Source organism: Garra rufa, unplaced genomic scaffold, assembly GCF_049309525.1.
Source record: "Garra rufa unplaced genomic scaffold, GarRuf1.0 hap1_unplaced_062, whole genome shotgun sequence".
In the NCBI taxonomy this organism is placed as follows: domain Eukaryota; kingdom Metazoa; phylum Chordata; class Actinopteri; order Cypriniformes; family Cyprinidae; genus Garra; species Garra rufa.
Window position 1 is genome coordinate 47857 of NW_027394337.1, and position 22091 is coordinate 69947.

General features: G+C 33.9%; 1 protein-coding gene across 1 annotated transcript; it reads left to right on the top strand.

Moving 5' to 3' along the window:
- Nucleotides 1–447: 447 nt before the first annotated feature.
- On the top strand, nucleotides 448–21925 carry LOC141316014 (succinate--CoA ligase [GDP-forming] subunit beta, mitochondrial-like). Its single transcript, XM_073832759.1, has 4 exons — nucleotides 448–555; nucleotides 4874–5026; nucleotides 11920–12009; nucleotides 21782–21925. The coding sequence occupies exons 1-4, from the start codon at nucleotides 448–450 to the stop codon at nucleotides 21923–21925; spliced, it is 495 nt and encodes a 164-aa protein (XP_073688860.1).
- The last annotated feature ends 166 nt before the right edge of the window (nucleotides 21926–22091 follow it).

The following is a 22091-nucleotide window of genomic DNA, read 5'->3' on the forward strand; positions in this document are numbered from 1 at the left end:
AACGACATGAGGCTGAGTAATTAATGACAGAATTTTTATTTTTGATAAGAACTATCCCTTTAATTGTTCAAAATTCATTCTGCCCTCACTGAGCCAAGTCATTTCCAAATGTAAAATGAATCAAGGTTCGTTACTGTGATGTATATTTTAGGTTTGTGAGACTTACATCAGCCTGTTTCTAAATAGTTGTACATGTGACATCTAAAGAAACTATAATTAAAGAGACCAATTTACAACAGAGTTTTGATGTATAAATGAATAGTATTCTATAATTAATAATGCTATTCTAAACAAATACACTCTATACAAAAATTATGAATGTTTGTTTTATATATGAAATCCAACTGTAAGGTTAAATCAACTTTGAGTGAATCTTGGTTTAAGAGCAATGATACAGTTTTTTGGTTATTGGTCATTTACAAGTCAAAATAAATTAAAAGTCTAAAAATGTGTCTCTATTTCAGTCCTGCTGTTGTTGGAGATTTGGCTGGTAAGATGCTCGGCTTCAATCTGACCACCAAACAGACCCCTAAGGAAGGAGTGAAAGTAAATACGGTATGAAAGAAAGCTCCTTGTTTATCTCTGGCATGATGTCTCTTTTTTTAAGGTTGTTTTAATCGTTTTTGTACTTGGAAATTAAATTCTCTCTTTCTCTTTCCATTCTCCTTGTCTTCCTGGCTGCAGGAGAAAACTGTATAATACAGTACCATTTAAAGATGCATTTTATTCCCCTTTCTGTCATTTCTTTAAAGAAATCTTCTTTTGCTATTAGCTGAGTTAGGTATCACAGGTCATTGAGATGAATAAACCGTATGAGTCAGAGCTCGGTGTGCAGGAAATGTTGGTAAACAGCCATTTCCATGTGTCACTAACAAGCAGAAATATCATTTTCCTCCCTCTTTCTCTGCTTCTCTCTACGTCTGACACCCACACAGACTGGCATACTCCTACAACCAACCACCCTGTATGTTTATCACTGTTTATCTCTCTCTCCCTCAGGAGGTAATGATGGCTTTCTGCACTTAGCACGTGTTTGTCCTCACATCTTTAAACGCGGCCTAGAGCTTCCCATTATCACTGCTTTTATTCCCGCAAGCTTCCCCTCACGCGACCACCACAAAACTTTTTGCACAACGACAGCGTCACATTTTTGTCTTTTTCCTGCCTTAGGGGTGGAAGTGCATGGCTGGATGAGTAAGATGGATTGTGGTGAGGAGGAACAGAGGTGGGATATAAGCAAAAATAAATAAATGCTTTAGAAATGCCAGCTCGAGCGTGTGGCATCCCCCCACAAACTTCTCTCGCCACATTTGAGAGAATGTCACATTTGCTATTCAAGAGACCTCTGGTTGCCTTTTCACATGGATGCGTTATTGTATAATGAGGTTTTCCTCTTGAATTCAGAATACAGTATCAGTTTATTGAGAGGAAAAAGGAAAAGTACATTTTGTAAAATTGGTGTCCACCTTCAGAAGACGTTATCATACTTAATCATACATATGATTTATGAGATGTATGAGCAGAAATTTGTTTTTGTGTATTGGAATGTAGTTTTAAGATTTTTTAGGTGAGAATGTACTTTAGACTTCAAATGTGTGGTTTGTTAATGAAGATAACGTCTGATTTAAAAATGTCTTCAATGTTTTCTAGGGATGTAACGATATCAAAATGTGACTAAACGATGATATCTTAATATGAAGTCCACAATGCAATAGAATTGTGATATAAAAAAAAAAAAACATTGAGTACATTTTAAAGTTCAATTCTTCTAATGCACTTAGATTAAAAATTAAGAGCTCCAACACATGTTCTTAACTCAGGAAACTTAAGTCACAAAAAAAGTCTAAGCCTAACCCTAACTCAACCCTCTTTTTATTTGTGGTGTACAGTCGTGGCCAAAAGTTTTGAGAATGACACAAATATTAGTTTTCACAAAGTTTGCTGCTCAACTGCTTTTAGATCTTTGTTTCAGTTGTTTCTGTGATGTTCTGAAATATAATTACACGCACTTCATACGTTTCAAAGGCTTTTATCGACAATTACATGACATTTATGCAAAGAGTCAGTATTTGCAGTGTTGGCCCTTCTTTTTCAGACCTCTGCAATTCGACTGGGCATGCTCTCAATCAACTTCTGGGCCAAATCCTGACTGATAGCAACCCATTCTTTCATAATCACTTCTTGGAGTTTGTCAGAATTAGTGGGTTTTTGTTTGTCCACCCGCCTCTTGAGGATTGACCACAAGTTCTCAATGGGATTAAGATCTGGGGAGTTTCCAGGCCATGGACCCAAAATTTCAACGTTTTGGTCCCCGAGCCACTTAGTTATCACTTTTGCCTTATGGCACGGTGCTCCATCGTGCTGGAAAATGCATTGTTCTTCACCAAACTGTTGTTGGATTGTTAGAAGAAGAAGTTGCTGTTGGAGGGTGTTTTGGTACCATTCTTTATTCATGGCTGTGTTTTTGGGCAAAATTGTGAGTGAGCCCGCTCCCTTGGATGAGAAGCAACCCCACACATGAATGGTCTCAGGATGCTTTACTGATGGCATGACACAGGACTGATGGTAGCGCTCACCTTTTCTTCTCCGGACAAGCCTTTTTCCAGATGCCCCAAACAATCGGAAAGAGGCTTCATCGGATAATATGACTTTGCCCCAGTCCTCAGCAGTCCATTCGCCATACTTTTTGCAGAAAATCAATCTATCCCTGATGTTTTTTTTGGAGAGAAGTGGCTTCTTTGCTGCCCTTCTTGACACTAGGCCATCTTCCAAAAGTCTTGGCCTCACTGTGTGTGCAGATGCGCTCACACCTGCCTGCTGCCATTCCTGAGCAAGCTCTGCACTGGTGGCACAATTTCCAGTATTTATGTAATTCTCAAAACTTTTGGCTACGACTGTACTGTCTCAGTTTAAATTACATTCACACTGGTGTTTTAGGAAGCCAGACAAATTAAAATATAATGATAATAACAACAACTGTATACCTTATTCCTATCACAGTAATATCCATATATTATAAAACGATTGCACTGTAGAATAAATGAAAATGAATATTTCATACCTGTATATAATTTTATCTTTTCACTATAGTAGGGATTTTACAATACTTCTTTTCTAATTTCTACACTTGAAAGAGATATTTTGAATTTTAATGGCAAAAGGCGTTACCTATAGCTGTCAGCAATTCATACTGCACTTTTAAACTTTCATGTTGACGGAAACGGCAGTAAAGCTTTTATTTTGATGGAAAACTCTGTCCGTGATATTCTGTAATCATCTGCCATGAAAATAAAGCATAACTGGTGGCTGTTGTGTTCCAAAATCAGTAGTGCATGTATACATAATTTAGTTTTGTTATAGTTATGTTGTTACTGTTATTGTTTTTTTGTTTTTTTTTACTTTTTATATAAAAAATATATGTAGGTCAATTGCTGATGGCTGTTTGGTTGAAGTAAATACATAAATATTAAAATATCTATTGAATAGGTTTTATTTTGTACTCTTTATAGCTTTCAGCCCTAGAGGGGATTGAATATGGATGAGGGTTTGAATATGACTTGTGTTAAAAGGATGTAATTGTGTTGTCAGTGTCGGAGAGGAATGCTGCTTGTGAGCTGTCAGTTTGCCGTCAGGACTCTGCGTTAATGTGCCGTGTTGCACTCAACTATGTTAGCGCAGTCAGTCTTGTTGGCCTTCTCTCTTTCTTTTCTGCAGTAATAGGCTGTGAAGCGAGGAAATAGAGTAAAGGATGAAATAGATGGAAGAACGATGCAGGAAATAGAATGAACAGAGGGTGCAAACGTTTGCCTCTCTTGTTGCCTCCTTCACAAGCTGAAAGGGATAAAAATGGACAAGGGTGCTGGAGATCGGAGTGTAGGGGAGACTGGGGCAATTGGAACAGTCGAAATTTCTTCAGTCATGTACGAGTAAGAGAGATGACACTTATTCAACACATGCTCAGTAACAGTGTATCGCTGCCTGGGTGTTTTTTTTATTTTTTAGATAAAATGGCCAAAATGTAAGTTGGGTGATCATTTTATTTTTATTTTTTAATTAAATGTTAAACATGAATGACAGACAAGAATGACACCTCAGATTCATGTAGTTTATTATTGTAAAAAAAAAAAAAATGTACAATTATGCCAAGCCTTCCCTAAATATAATGTAAAAATGTTACAAATACGCCTAGTTTTGCCTGTATTTATTTTTATTATTTATTTATTTATTTATTTTATGTCTGTATGTGTGTGTGTTGTTTTGTTTGAATATTTTATTTATTTATTTATTTATTAATTTATTTTGACAGTGAAAGTAAAAATCTTAAACATTAAAAAAAAATGTTTTAATGTTACATTGATGTTACATTTTTATACTGAATGTTAAAATGGTGCATTTTTTTTGTTTTTGTTTAGGTTTTTTTGACAGTTACAAATATGCGTAGTCTCCTCTTTATTTTAAAATAAAATGTTACAAATATACAAAATTTTCCCTTTACTTGATTTTATAAATAGTAATCCGCTTGTGCGTCATGCCTCTTTTGAGTCTTACGGATCATCTCAAGTACATAAACATCTGCCCCACACTTCTGTCTCCCGCTGCTTCCTTCGCTTATCCCCTTTTGTGTCACTTCTCTTCCATCAGCTTTTTATTAGTTGTTCTTTCGACCCTGTTATTGGTACTTCTGTTTTTATCCACTTGCCATCGAGTTTCATAATGGCTGATTATCCTGTATTAGATATAGCAGCAAGACCCGCAGCCAGTAAACTTGTGCCCTCCTTCAAAAATCAGTGTCTTTTAATACACCGTAATGGATAGAGAACACACAATAATGAATCCTCAGCTCACCTAGTGTTTGTGTGTTTGTGCTGAGCAGGTGATGGTAGCCGAAGCTCTGGATATCTCCAGGGAAACATATTTCGCCATCCTGATGGACCGTTCCTGTAATGGACCCGTGATGGTGGGCAGCCCTCAGGGTGGTGTGGACATAGAGGAAGTAGCTGCCACCACACCAGAGCTCATCTTCAAGGTATCTCACTTGTATCTGACTGGCTTTTAAAGGGATAGTTCAGCCAAAAATGACAATTCTGTCCTGAATTACTTACCTTCATGTCGTTCCAAACCTGTAAGACCTTCGTTCATCTTCGGAACACAAATTAAGATATCTTTGATGAAATCTGAGAGCTTTCTTATAAAAAGCCAGTTTCCGCCACTGACTAAAAAATAAAAAAGCTAGTTGCTACTTTTTATCTGACAATTCTGATTTTTTTTTCTTAGTATTATGTCATATAAAATCGCAATTCTGACTTTTTTTCTCAGAATTACGTCATATAAACTCACAATTCTGACTTTTTTTTTGCAGAACTGAAATATACACACACAATTGCGAGTTATAAAGTCAGAATTGCGAGATATAAACTCACAATTGCGAGTTATAAAGTCAGAATTGTGGGATATAAACACAACTGTGAGTTATAAAGTCAGAATTGTGGGATATAAACACAATTGCGAGTTATAAAGTCAGAATTGCGAGATGTAAACTCAAAATTGTGAGTTATAAATTCAGAATTGTGGGATATAAATTCAAAATTGTGAGTTATAAAGTCAAAATTGTGGGATATAAACTCACAATTGCGAGTTATAAAGTCAGAATTGCGAGATGTAAACTCAAAATTGTGAGTTATAAATTCAGAATTGTGGGATATAAATTCAAAATTGTGATTTATAAAGTCAAAATTGTGGGATATAAACGCACAATTGTGAGTTATAAATTCAGAATTGTGGGATATAAACTCACAATTATGAGTTATAAAGTCAAAATTGTGGGATATAAACTCACAATTGTGAGTTATAAATTCAGAATTGCGAGATGTAAACTCAAAATTGTGAGTTATAAAGTCAGAATTGTGGGATATAAACTCACAATTGTGAGTTATAAAGTCAGAATTGCGAGATATAAACTCAAAATTGTGAGTTATAAATTCAGAATTGTGGGGTATAAATTCACAATTGTGAGTTATAAAGTCAAAATTGTTGGATATAAATGCACAATTGTGAGTTATAAAGTCAGAATTGCGAGATATAAACTCAAAATTGTGAGTTATAAATTCAGAATTGTGGGATATAAATTCACAATTGTGAGTTATAAAGTCAAAATGGTTGGATATAAATGCACAATTGTGAGTTATAAAGTCAGAATTGCGAGTTTACATCTCACAATTTCGGATTTATTTATTTTTTTTTACAGAACTGAGATATAAAGCACAATTGCGAGTTATAGTCAGGATCGTGGGATATAAACTCACAATTGCGAGTTATAAAGTCAAAATTGTGGGATATAAACTCACAATTGTGAGTTATAAAGTCAGAATTGCGAGATGTAAACTCAATTGTGAGTTATAAATTCAGAATTGTGGGATATAAATTCACAATTGTGAGTTATAAAGTCAGAATTGTGGGATATAAACACAACTGTGAGTTATAAAGTCAGAATTGTGGGATATAAACACAACTGTGAGTTATAAATTCAGAATTGTGGGATATAAATTCACAATTGCGAGTTATAAAGTCAGAATTGCGAGATGTAAACTCAAAATTGTGAGTTATAAATTCAGAATTGTGGGATATAAATTCAAAATTGTGAGTTATAAGGTCAAAATTGTGGGATATAAACTCACAATTGCGAGTTATAAAGTCAGAATTGCGAGATGTAAACTCAAAATTGTGAGTTATAAATTCAGAATTGTGGGATATAAATTCAAAATTGTGATTTATAAAGTCAAAATTGTGGGATATAAACGCACAATTGTGAGTTATAAATTCAGAATTGTGGGATATAAACTCACAATTGTGAGTTATAAAGTCAAAATTGTGGTATATAAACTGACAATTGTGAGTTATAAATTCAGAATTGCGAGATGTAAACTCAAAATTGTGAGTTATAAAGTCAGAATTGTGGGATATAAACTCACAATTGTGAGTTATAAAGTCAGAATTGCGAGATATAAACTCAAAATTGTGAGTTATAAATTCAGAATTGTGGGATATAAATTCACAATTGTGAGTTATAAAGTCAGAATTGCGAGTTTACATCTCACAATTCCGGATTTTTTTTTTTTTTTTTTTTTTTTTTACAGAACTGAGATATAAACACACAATTGAGAGTTATAGTCAGGATTGTGGGATATAAACTCACAATTGCGAGTTATAAATTCATAATTGTGGGATATTAATTCACAATTGTGAGTTATAAAGTCAAAATTGTGGGATATAAACTCACAATTGTGAGTTATAAAGTCAGATTTTTTTTTTTTTTTTTTTTACAGAACTGAGATATAAAGACACAATTGAGAGTTATAGTCAGGATTGTGGGATATAAACTCACAATTGCGAGTTATAAATTCATAATTGTGGGATATTAATTAACAATTGTTAGTTATAAAGTCAAAATTGTGGGATATAAACTCACAATTGTGAGTTATAAAGTCAGAATTTTTTTTTTTTTTTTACAGAACTGAGATATAAACACAATTGAGAGTTATAGTCAGGATTGTGGGATATAAACTCACAATTGCGAGTTATAAATTCATAATTGTGGGATATTAATTCACAATTGTGAGTTATAAAGTCAAAATTGTGGATATAAACTCACAATTGTGAGTTATAAAGTCAAAATTGTGGATATAAACTCACAATTGTGAGTTATAAATTCAGAATTGTGGGATATAAATTCAAAATTGTGAGTTATAAAGTCAAAATTGTGGATATAAACTCACAATTGTGAGTTATAAATTCAGAATTGTGGGATATAAATTCAAAATTGTGAGTTATAAAGTCAGAATTGCGAGTTTACATCTCACAATTCCGGATTTTTTTTTTTTTTTTTTACAGAACTGAGATATAAACACACAATTGAGAGTTATAGTCAGGATTGTGGGATATAAACTCACAATTGCGAGTTATAAATTCAGAATTGTGGGATATTAATTCACAATTGTGAGTTATAAAGTCAAAATTGTGGATATAAACTCACAATTGTGAGTTATAAAGTCAGAATTGCGAGTTTACATCTCACAATTCCGGATTTTTTTTTTTACAGAACTGAGATATAAACGCACACTTGCGAGTTATAGTCAGGATCGTGGGATATAAACTCACAATTGCGAGAGAAAGTCAAAATTGCGAGATATAAACTCAAAATTGTGAGTTATAAATTCAGAATTGGGGGATATAAACTCACAATTGTGAGTTATAAAGTCAGAATTGCGAGATGTAAACTCAAAATTGTGAGTTATAAATTCAGAATTGTGGGATATAAATTCAAAATTGTGAGTTATAAAGTCAGAATTGTGGGATATAAACTCACAATTGTGAGTTATAAAGTCAGAATTGTGGGATATAAATTCACAATTGTGAGTTATAAAGTCAAAATTGTGGGATATAAACTCACAATTGTGAGTTATAAAGTCAAACTTGCGAGATATAAACTCAAAATTGTGAGTTATAAATTCAGAATTGTGGGATATAAATTCACAATTGTGAGTTATAAAGTCAAAATTGTGGGATATAAATTCACAATTGTGAGTTATAAATTCAGAATTGTGGGATATAAATTCACAATTGTGAGTTATAAAGTCAGAATTGTGGGATATAAATTCACAATTGTGAGTTATAAAGTCAGAATTGCGAGTTTACATCTCACAATTTCGGATTTTTTTTTTTTTACAGAACTGAGATATAAACGCACAATTGCGAGTTATAGTCAGGATCGTGGGATATAAACTCACAATTGCGAGTTATAAAGTCAGAATTGCGAGATGTAAACTCAATTGTGAGTTATAAATTCAGAATTGTGGGATATAAATTCAAAATTCAATTTTTTTTTCTCTGCAATTCTGACTTTATTTCTCAGAACTGTGATATGTAAATGCACAATTGCGAGTTATAAAGTCACAATTGCGAGATATAATCTCACAATTCTATTTTTTTTTCTCGCAATTTTGACTTATTTTTTCTCAGAATTTTGAGATATATACTCACAATTGCAAGTCAATAAGTACAGTTCTGAGGAGAAAAAAGACTGATATGTTCACAGAATTGCAAGTTTATATTAATGTTATATTATGTTAATTCTGACTTTATAACTTGCAATTGTGAGTTTATATTAGGGATGCACCGATACCGATACTGAGCTCCTGTACTCGTACTCGTTAAAATCCCCCAAGACCAAACACCGATACCACACAGCTGTGACAAGTGCATATTCAGACAAAGAAACATCCACAACAGAACAACAAACAGCAGAATGGAGTCATTAGAGGTTAAGGATGTCTACGAAGTATCTGTATGCAATTAATATAATGTTAAACTTTCAGTAATGCCTGTATAGCTGATGTGCGCAAGATAACTAAGAGCTGATAATCAAAGCACACAGCTGGATTGAGCGCGCGGTGGCGCAGATGCGCAAGCTTGTCAAATGAATGTCCCTTTCTCACAGACATCACTGGAAAGTTTGTAGTTCGATCGGATATGTCAAAAACAAGTAAGAAAAACAATGCACAAGTTATTAAACTGCAGTGAGAGAGAGAGAGAGAGAGAGCACACTCACTTCTGCTGCGTAATATTTATTGATGTCCGCTCACTTAGCATACACGTCGTTTGAATTAGAACTAATTTATAAATCTAAAACAAAATTTATAGGTGCATTCACTATAACAGGGGTCTACAGTGCGAACATTTCACTCGCATTTGCGACTAAAAATTACTGCGTAATTGTACGACCATGTACGACTGACCCGATCAGCATATTTGTGTTTGCGCTCAGGGGAGATTTAAAGGTTTCTACATGTTTTTGCAACGTTGAGTAATGTATCACAGACATATCTCACCAATCCTTTCATAAATAAAGTGTACAGAGAGTGTAAATAAGAGACTGATTGTGCAGTATAGACAGCGTCGTTGATTATAATAGAGCTTTGTGATATCGCGAACTAAGCTTTTACTATTTTTAAGGGGGTTTGTAAATGAGATATTGATTTAATACAGCAGTTATATAAACAAGACGTTATTATTAAGTGACTTACATTGCCTGATTTTGCTCTATTTCGTTGTCAAAACTAGTCTAAAACAAGTCACAACTGAGCCACTGCGCATCTCCACTCAAACACAGCGGTGTTTCGTTTATGAATGAACATGCATTTTTAAACAAATCTAGTGAAATTATTCAGTTTCCCATTCATAAAGACAGTCACTCGCTTTATTCCTGAACGAACCATCCGTTCGAATGAATCAAATGAATGATATGATTCAGTTATTAAATCAGTGTCTTGCCGCCACCTGCTGGCAGTTATTTAAATCTTTATTATTTCTGTATTAAAAAATGTAGATTTAAAACATTAATCTCAACATGAATTTAGGAATTTGGTTGCACTCCTGCCACCTCTGAGCCTCATTAAGCATATGAAAAGGTAAAAACAAACGTTAAATTTACAGTAATAAGCCGCTGCAATGGAGCTGCTCTAATGCTGTTGAATTAAAGATGATGTACCATAGAGCAAAAAATGAACAGTGAAAGTAACAAAAACTTGTAAAATACATTTTAATGGGCATAATTAACTGTACAAATAACTAGTGGGTGCGGGACACTAGTTCATTTATATAAGTGAGCATAACAAAATAAAGTAAACTGTGACATAATATACCCAAAAAAGTGTAATACAGTGGACTACCAGTAAAATTGATAATTTGGGACCAACAATTATAAATTCAGTTTTGCATATACCCGGTTAACAGCATGCCCACGAGACCACAGGCTGTCATTGAGGCTAAGGGTGCACCTGACAAAGTATTGATAGTTGTGTAAATATTGTCATACTAATAGTTGTCTAAATCATTTTTGGTTGATTGTAATGCACTACGTACCTTTCTATTAAAGTTATCTGACATTATCAAGATGAATTTCTAAACTATAGTGAATAAACTGACAATGTGAAAAATTTTCAAGGTGTCTGAATAAATTTTGGTGTGACTGTCTATTTGATAAAATGAAGTTAACAAACTACCATTATACATATTTTAGTTTCTGTACCCAATATTTGACTAATTTACCAGTAAATTTAAAAATATCGTTATCGGTACTCGGAATCGACAAGTACCAAAAAATAAAAGTATCGGTATCGGGCGAGTACTGGAAAAAGTGGTATCGGTGCATCCCTAGTTTATATCATACAATTCTGAGAAAAGAAGGTAGAATTGCAAGTGTGTGTAACACAGTTATGAGAAAAAAAGTCAGAATTGTGAGATAACAACTCGCAATAACCTTTTTTTATTCAGTGGAGGAAACGGGCTTCCATACTTTCTGACCTTGTATAGACAGAAACGCAACGGACACGTTCAAGGCCCAGAAAGGTAGTAAGGACATCCATAAAATAGTCCATGTGACATCAGTGGTTAAACCGTGATGTTACAAGAATACACAAAGAAAACAAAAATAACTTCAACAATTTCTGTCTTCAACGCACGTTCATGAAAGTAATGTGATTTTAAGTCAAAAAGGATGCATACCCTTGTTTTGCACAGAACACTTAAGGCATAAAAGCATTGCCCACCATTATAAGTGAACCATAGGCTCGTATTAAGACATGTAACGGCTGCTTGTTATTCTTGTGTCTCTTTGTGATGTCTGATTTTATGCATTATCTCTCTTGTGTGTGTCTATTTCTGTATATGAGTGATCTTTTAGAGATGGCCTTATAATTGCAAAGCCATTGTAAGCCATTGTTCTCCAGCTCTCGTCTTTTTCTCATTTGAGGTTGGCTGCATGCCAGTGCTTAATTGCATCTCTCTTGATTTTAATATGAACATCCTCTTTGTGTCAAATTTTAGCTGATGGTTGGTTTTCTCTTGCCTTTTCTCTTGCCTCAGGAAGTCATAGATATTTTCGAGGGGGTCCGAGACGACCAGGCGCTACGAATGGCAGCTAATTTGGGATTCAAAGGGCCGTTGGAGAGACAGGTAATGGGTTTGGACTGAATCGCTGCCAAAGAGATTGTGCCATTAGAGTGTATGTCGTTAACAGAAGCACAGCGGCCCTTACCTTACATCACCCCCCCAACGTCCGCTATGTCTCCATTTATACTCATGGAAAAAGCCAGAGTAATGGACAGGATGACTCTGCCAATACAGTCATTAAACATTTCTTGTCGTGTTTAGGCCTAAGATGGCATTACCGGTCATCAGCAGTTCGTGCTGGTACATTGTTCACATAAACTGCCGCCTATAAACAGGTCGTGGATTTGCTGTGACTACCGTCGCCATAAACGATAAGCACAAGTTTAAATCTCTAAGATTTAAAGACGTTTATACCAAGGCCTTGTACAGGGTCTCTGAGTGAATCTAGCTCAGGAGATTCTGTAACGGTGTTTGGGTGCAACCCCCTGCTTCTTTATTTTCCTTAAATGTGTGTTTTTCAAGGTATGTCACGTCATGTGGGTCAAAATATAATTATATTATATTAACTTAATATTTTTGGGAATTTAGGAGATGACTGTGATTAAGAGCATGAAGGTCTATTTAGCAAAATCTACAGAACTGATCAAGTCAAAATATTAAAATTATGTTACAAAGTACTGTATAAATCATTATCCAGTCTTCAATAAAAGTGTTACAAGATTATAAATTATAATATATACAGTGGTGTGAAAAAGTGTTGGCCCCCTTAATGATTTTTTTTTTGCATATTTGCCACACTTTAATGTTTCAGATCATCAAACAAATTTAAATATTAAGATACTGACAACATGCAGTTTTTTCAAAAAGAGTTTTTTTTTATAGAGGGATAAAAAATCCAAACCCACATGGCCCTGTGTGAAAAAGTGTTTGCCTCCCCGTTAAAACATAACTGTGGTTTATCACCTGAGTTCAGTTTCTTGAGCCACACCCAGGCCTGATTACTGCCACACCTGTTCGCAATCAAGAAATCACTTAAAGAGGACCTGCCTTACAAAGTGAAGTAGACCAAAAGATCCTCAAAAGCTGCACATCATGTTGAGATCCAAATAACTTCAGGAACAAATGAGACAGAAAGTAATTGAGATCTATCAGTCTGGAAAAGGTTATAAAGCTATTTCTAAAGCTTTGGGACTCCAGCAAACCACAGTGAGAGCCATTATCCACAAATGGCAAAAACATGGAACAGTGGTGGACCTTTCCAGGGGTGGCCGGCCAACGAAAATTACCCCAAGAGCGCAGCGACGACTCATCCAAGAGGTCACAAAAGACCCCACATCAGCATCTAAAGAACTTCAGGCCTCTCTTGCCTCAGTTAAGGTCAGTGTTCATGACTCCACCATAAGAAATAGACTGGGCAAAAATGGCCTGCATGGCAGAGTTCCAAGACGAAAACCGCTGCTGAGCAAAAAGAACATAAAGGCTCATCTCAGTTTTGCCATCTTGATGATCCCCAATACTCTGATCCCAAATGCTCTGTGGACTGACGAGACAAAAGTTGAACTTTTTGAAAGGTGTGTGTCCCATTACATCTGGCAAATCCACCTGAATGGCTGAAGAAAACCAAAATGAAGACTTTGGAGATGCTGTGGCATGACCTTAAAAAGGCGGTTCATGCTCGAAAACCCTAGAATTACAACAATTCTGCCAAGATGAGTGGGCCAAAATTCCTGCACAGCGCTGTAACAGACTCGCAAGTTATCGCAAATGCTTGATTGCAGTTGTTGCTGCTAAGGGTGGCCCAACCAGTAACTTTTTCACACATGTTAATTTGTTTACAAAGTGTGAAAGCATACAAATGTGTGAAAATTATATAAATGTTACAGAATCTACAAAATATTACAAATGTGTTAAATACAAAAATATTTTTTAATCTGCAAAATTGTTACTAAAAGACAAATTATTTCATAAAAGTCTTACAAAAGTATGATAAATATATGATATGAATATATAAATATAAATCTAAATATAAAATAAATCTATATAAATCTATGATAAATTAAGCTGTTGGTATTTTCATGCAGTAATGAAATGTGAAATCTACAAAAGTTTTGCAAGAGTATTTGAAAGTATTAAAAAAATAATAATAATAAATAAAAAATCATTAAAGTGTTACCATAGTCTGAAATATGAAAGTACTGCAGAATCTAAGGGTGTTTTCACACCTGCCTCATTTAGTTCGGTTGAATCGCACCAGAGTAGGGCTGCACGATTAATCGCACGATGTTGTGAGGTGCGTTTAGTCAATGAAGCCGGTACTTTGATTAGTAGTAAATCTCCATCACGTGCGTTCAGCGTTTAGCAATTAATACACAGAGGCGTAAATCTGTGTCTGTAAATTTACGTCTCTGTGTATTAATTGCCACTCCAGTTGAACGCACGTGATGGAGATTTACTACTAATCAAAGTACCGGCTTCATTGACTAAACGCGCCTCACAACATCGTGTGATTAATCGTGCAGCCCTACACCAGAGTTTGTTTTTCCTCTTGGTCACACTCGAGTGCGCACCAAAAGCGGACCACAGAAGCGTACCGAGACCTCCTTGAAGAGGTGGTCTCGGTACGCTTTCAAATGAACACTGGAGCAGTTTGTTTATGGTAAGAACATAAACCGAACTTGAACAGACCCAACCGCAAAAAGTACTGTGCCTTTTTTGACTAATCCAGCTGCCGTAGTCCGCTGTTCATTATGGGATGAGGACAAGTATTTGTTGACAGTTAGCGCTTTAGCAACATAGCAGCTCGCGGACAAACTTGGAGTTGTGAGGCGGTGCGGAGCCTCATAGATTTGGTCTGATGATCATATTAGGTCCAAACTTTCGAAAACTCACAAGAACACCGCAATTCACTCATTGTTTAGCAGTTTAGAAAATACGTTCAATGACACGATCTGGCCAACGAGTGATGTGGATGTTGTCACATGACTGCATTTTGGTTAATTTCAGCTGGTTCGGACCAGAGCAATCAGTGTGGTGTGAAAAGGACCCAGAATGGCAGAAAGATGCTACAATGTATCATTTGTTACCCGTGGTCCGGACCACAGATCTGAAAGCACCCTAGGAAAGTATTACAAAGTATTACAAAGTATTAAAAAAAAAAAAAATACTTCAAAATCGCAAAACTACAAAATTGTTATATGAGGTCAAAATATTAACATTTTGTCAAAAGTTTGAAGCATTATAAAGTATGTAATAATGTTACATAATCTACAGAAGTATTACAAATGAAATACAAAAATACGTGGAAATCTACCAAATTGTTACTAAAGGGCAAAATATTCCATGAAAGTGTTACAAAAGTATGAAATATTATGAATTTACATTTTTTAATGCAAATATGAGAAGTGATATCTGTAAATGTTTTGCAAAGTACAATGTATGAAAGTATTACACAAATCTTTCACAGAAATGTTACAAAAGTATGAAATATGAAAGTATTGCAGAATCTACGAAAGTAATACGAATACAACAATACGGCAAAATTGCAAAACTACAAAATTGTTACAGAAAGTCGAAATATAAAAACTGTATGTTACAAAGTATTGTATAAATCATTATTTATGTTCAATAAAGTGTTACAAGAGTATAAATTACAAAATATAAGTGTTACAAAAGCATGAAATACAAAATTATTGCAAAATATACTAAATTGTTACATAAAGTCAAAATATTTTCATTTTGTCAAAAGTGTGAAGCATTATGAAATAAAATGTTACAGATTCAATTAAATTGTGTAAAATCATTAAATGTTACAGAATCTACAGAAGTATTACAAATATATGAAATACAAACATATTTGGAAATCTACCTAATTGTTACTAAAAGACAAAATATTCCATCAAAGTGTTACAAAAGTATGAAATATTATGCATTTACATTTTTAATGCAAATATGAAAAGTGAAATCTATAAAGGTTTTGCAAAAGTGCAATGTATGAAAGTATTACACAAATCTTTCACAAAAAATATTAAAAAGTATGAAATATGAAAGTATTGCAGAATCTACGAAAGTATTACAAATACAAAAAATACTGCAAAATTGTAAAACTACAAAATTGCTGCAGAAAGTTGAAATATAAAAACTATTACAAAGTACTGTATAAATCATTATTTAATGTTCAATAAAGTATTACAAAATTATAAAATTATATACAAAAGTATAAAATACAAAAGTTTCGCAGAATCTAAAGAACTATTACAAATGCAAAAATACTGCAAAATTGTTAAATAACTTCGAAATTTGAACATTCTATTTTCATAATATGTCACGTGTCTTTAAAGCTTTCTGTTTAATAAATGAATTAATTGAGATTACATTAGATTGAACAATTTTCAGTCAAAGAGAAATTTAATTCAAAGAGATTAAAAAATTCTACTTTCTATAGAATTTTGTAGAATTCTTTAAAATTGTAACATATCAACAATTACCCAACATATATATATATAAAAAAACTAAATTTTCATAACCTTAACCGTAACCTTAACATTTTTAATATTTACCTTATCTCCCTTTAGAATATAGTGGAAATGTACGGCAGATAAAATTGGTTAAAGAATCACTTTACCAAATTAACATGTTCACTCACAATAAATACTACAGGAATCTGTATTAGTTCATGTCATAATTAAATGTTGAATCTCTCAACATTGTTTATCTGTGTATACAAGTGTATGATTTTGTCTGTATAGACATTGGAGAAGCTTGGCATTATGGAAATGACTGCTAAATGTCTGGCTTGTCAGTTTGGCTCTTTTAAAGTCGTTCTTTTACTGCGCATCTACTGCGAGCATCTATTTGAGTCGGTGCTAATTAGAATGTTTGGGATGCGGTATACCGTTAACTTAGCTTCACCACTTTGAAGTGCAGCGATTTGACAAAGAGTCTGCGCTTGCCTGTGCGTGCTGATGAGAGCAGCGCTACAATGTTTTCTGTCAGCGTGCGCTCATTATCAAAAGCGCTTCCGTTGGCTATGGGAAAGGGAGATGTCGTTTTAGCTCTTAAACGCTTTGAAAGTAGAATTTGTTAGGATGACATGCTTTCAGAAAGCACATGAAATAGCGAAGTGTAGAGCAATAAGCAGACGCTTATCTTTCCTGTCTTAACCTCTCGTCAAACCTCAGCTGTGGTAAACAGATTCAGATGATGCCTTTATTAATGAAATGAATAAATAACTGTAGATAGATGCTTTTGCCATGGTAACATTTACTTTTTTTGAAATTAGGAGATGTGATTAAGAGCATGAAGGCCTACTTTGACAAAGAAATAGTCCTGAAAATGTATTTTTATTTTATTTTTGTAATAATAGTATCAAATTTATGAAATACTTACAATGGATATTAGGTAATAATAATTATTACAAGCATGAAATATTGATAGCATTGCAAAACCTACAAAAGTCAAGAAAGTCGAAATGATTGCATTAAAGAATTAAATCTTCAAAGTGTGCAAAAATCATATAAAATATTACATAATCCACAGACATATTACAAAAAGAAAATATGAAAATATTAGGGTAATCAATAATATTGTTACTAAATGAGAAAAAAAGTATTATGTAGTCTTTAATGAAGGTTTTTCAAAAGTATGAACATTTGTAAATATATATAATACTAAATATTGTTTTTTAACAAGAGTACGAATGCTAAAAAGTGCTAAAAACTATACTTATTATATAAAGAGAAAAACAAAAGTACTATGTAATCTTTCATGAAAGTTTTTAAAGTATGTAATTTTTTACAAATATTTGTAAAATTAAGTATTAATATTTCTAACATTTATATATTGTAACAAGAGTACAGAATGCTGAAAATTGCTAAAAACAATACTGTATAAAGAGAAAAAAAATAAAGTATTATGTAAACTTCCATGGATTTTTTTTTTCAAAACTATTAAATATTTTAAAATGTTTATAATATTAAACATTACAATTTTTTAATATTTGTATTTTAAACAAAAATACAGGATATTACAAAAATGCTAAAAAATATACCTATTATGTAAAAAGAAAGACAAAGCTTTTATGTAATATTTAAAGTTTTTCAAAAGTATGAACATTTCTAAATATATATATATAAAATACTAAATATTGTTTTTAACAAGAGTACGAATACTAAAATATGCTAAAAACTATACTTATTATATAAAAGAAAGACTAAAGTATTACCTAATCTTTTATGAACGTTTTTGTCTAAAAAGAAACATTTGTAAATGCTTATATTAAATGTTAATATTTTTAATATTTGCATTGTTAACAAAAGTACAGGATACTACATAAATGCTAAACACTATACTTATATAAAAAGAAAAACTAAAATATTTTGTAATAATAAGTTTTTCAAAAGTATAAAATATTTTTGAATATTTATAATAAGAAATATTAATATTTTTAATACTAATGTTTTTAACAAGAGTACAGAATACTAAAAAATGGCTAAAACTATACTTATTGTATAAAGAAAAAAGTATTATGTAATATTTCATGGAAGTTTTTTTAATGTATGAAATATTTTGTATTTATAATAATTATTTATAATAATTATGTTTATATTTTAACAAGAGTACAGAATACTGAAAAAGTGCTAAAAACTATACTTATTATATTAAAAAACCAAAATATTGTGTATGAAAAGTATGAAGTATCTTTAAATGTTTATAAAGTGAAATATTCATATTTTTAATATTTACATTTACATTTACATTAACAAAAGTACAGGATACTACAAAAATGCTAAAATCTATCTATCTATCTATCTATCTATCTATCTATCTATCTATCTATCTATCTATCTAAGAAAAACAAAACTATAATGTAATATGTAAAAGTTTTTCAAAAGTATAAAATATTTGTTTAATATTTATAATATTAATATTTCATATTATAAATATTAAAAAAAATATTTGAACATTTCTAATATTTATATTTTTAAGGAGTTTAGAATACTAAAAATGGCTAAAAACGATACTTATTGTATAAAGAGAAAAAACAAAACAAAAGCAGTAATCTTTCATGGAAGTTTTTCAGATGTATAAAATATATATTTTAAATATTTATAATATTAAATTTTTGTGTTTTTTAATATTTATATTTTAACAAAAGTTCAGAATACTACAAAAATGCTAAAAACTATACGTTAAAGATAGATACAAATCCTGACTGATAGCAACCCATTCTTTCATAATCACTTCTTGGAGTTTGTCAGAATTAGTGGGTTTTTGTTTGTCCACCCGCCTCTTGAGGATTGACCACAAGTTTTAAGATCTGGGGAGTTTCCAGGCCATGGACCCAAAATATCAACGTTTTGGTCCCCGAGCCACTTAGTTATCACTTTTGCCTTATGGCACGGTGCTCCATCGTGCTGGAAAATGCATTGTTCTTCACCAAACTGTTGTTGGATTGTTGGAAGAAGTTGGAAGAAGGGTGTTTTGGTACCATTCTTTATTCATGGCTGTGATTTTGGGCAAAATTGTGAGTGAGCCCACTCCCTTGGATGAGAAGCAACCCCACACATGAATGGTCTCAGGATGCTTTACTGTTGGCGTGACACAGGACTGATGGTAGCGCTCACCTTTTCTTCTCCGGACAAGCCTTTTTCCAGATGCCCCAAACAATCGGAAAGAGGCTTCATTGGAGAATATGACTTTGCCCCAGTCCTCAGCAGTCCATTCGCCATACTTTTTGCAGAAGATCAATCTGTCCCTGATGTTTTTTTTGTTTTTTTTGGAAAGAAGTGGCTTATTTGCTGCCCTTCTTGACACCAGGCCATCTTCCAAAAGTCTTGGCCTCACTGTGCGTGCAGATGCGCTCACACCTGCCTGCTGCCATTCCATGGACGCCCTGAAGCCTTCTTAACAATGCAGTGGAAAGTTTTTTTTTCGGGATTAAGTAAATTGTCATGGCAAAGAATGACTATGCAATTCATCTGATCACTCTTCATAACATTCTGGAGTATATGCAAATTGCTATTATAAAAACTTAAAGGTTGTATCAGCGATTTCTAGCCTGAAACATAAAGTGTCAAATTCAGCTGACCTTTCATCACGATCCGCTCGCTGCCTGCCCCATAAATTGTCTGTGAAAAAAACGCGTCTCTCTGGTCAGCCTAGGGTCCGAGATATGCCAAAAAAACAGTCGGCACTACCAACCTTTCCACAGATAAACAAACAGTGTTCCAATCAATCAGCGTCAGGGGTTTGGTGTTGTGGACTTTCGCTCCGCCTCCCTCACATCCCTGCACCAGTACGAAAGTCCACAACACCAAACCCCTGACGCTGATTGGTTGGAACACTGTTTGTTTATCTGTGGAATAGTTGATAGCGCCGATTGTTTTTTTTTTGGCATATCTCGGACCCTAGGCTGACCAGAGAGACGCGGTTTTTTCACAGACAATTTATGGGGCAGGCAGCGAGCGGATCGTGAAGAAAGGTCAGCTGAAATTGACACTTTATGTTTTAGGCTAGAAATCGCTGATACAACCTTTAAGCAGCAAATTTTCCAATTTCCAATATTTATGTAATTCTCAAAACTTTTGGCCACGACTGTATATATTTATGGGGCAGCCCTGGCCTAATGGTTAGAGAGTCGGACTTGTAACCCAAAGGTTGCGGATCCGAGTTTCAGGTCCGGCAGGGATTGTCGGTGGGGGAGTGAATAACCAGCACTCTCTCCACCCTCAATACCACGACTGAGGTGAGTCCCTTGAGCAAGGCACCGAACCCCCAACTGCTCCCTGGGCGCCGCAGCAATGGCTGCCCACTGCTCCAGGTGTGTGTTCACAGTGTGTGTGTGTTCACTACTGTGTGTGTGCACTCTATATATATATATATATATACAATATATTGTTATTGTATATTCTGAAATTGTTACAGAAAGTCAAAATATGAACATTGTATGTTACAACTATGAGATGTGGTAAGTACATGTGGATATATTATACATTTATAAAGTATGAGTATTGTAAAACCAAAGAAAATGCAACTAAAAAATGAAAGAAATTGTCTGTGACTTACTAAAGTATGAAGTATTAAGAAACCTCTAAAGAACAGAATGAAATATTTCATGAATATATGAACATATAAAGTCGCTCACAGCAGTGTTACAAAAGTATAACATATTACAAATTATTAGTACTACAAACGCATGAAATCTAAAAGTTTTGTCAACCAAAATGTAAAAAAAGAACAAAATATTAAATAAAATAAAATTATATTTTATATAGTCACATAAAAGTCAAAATTATGCAATGTGGAAAATATTAATTCAGCATGTATGAACAACAGTATTGTGAAGTTGTTAAAAAAAGCACAAAATATGAATCATCAACAAAATGTTACAGAAGTACAGAAATTCAGTCTATTACAAAAGCTTCTATAACTAGTAAAAGCATCTCACTGTCCAATTTCCAGCCGTTTCCCAGTCGTAAGCCTCATTTGCATGGCCTCTGGGAATTGGAGAGACCTGCTGGACGCTGCCGTGTCTCTCAGCAGGGACGCATTAACTGCCACCGCGACTCCCCGCCGAGTTAATGGCCCTACCGACTCCAAATCAATTTCTGTCACGTTTGAAGTTTTCCAGGGCGACTTTGTCTTGTCTCATTGTCTTGGCAGTGACCGTTCCGACCAGCGGTGCAAATGTCCGGTCAAAGATGCTTCCTCATTATCGGACAGTGTATATGACCCAGAACGCATATATACGTGTTTAGTCAAGCTAGTTTGAATAGCTTATATAAGCTCTCAGAGCTCTGCAGCTGGGTAATTAGTGTTCTCTGTGCTTCTGTCACAGGCTGCAGATCAGATTAAGAGACTCTATGATCTGTTCCTCAAAGTCGACGCCACTCAAGTCGAAGTCAATCCGCTCGGAGAAACACCTGAGGGACAAGGTAAGACGTGTATGTGTGTGAGTGTGTGTGTGTTCGGGCGTGAATGACAGACAAAAACGCTTGCTCACAGATTGCATAAGAGCTCCTGTAAAGATCCAAATAGGTCTTTGCAGATTTCAAGGATAAATGGCATTTGATATTAATGGTTATATCAAACTCTTGGATACGGAGAGAGCTGCCTCAGCAAAACTTTACAGGGCTTCACCTACATAA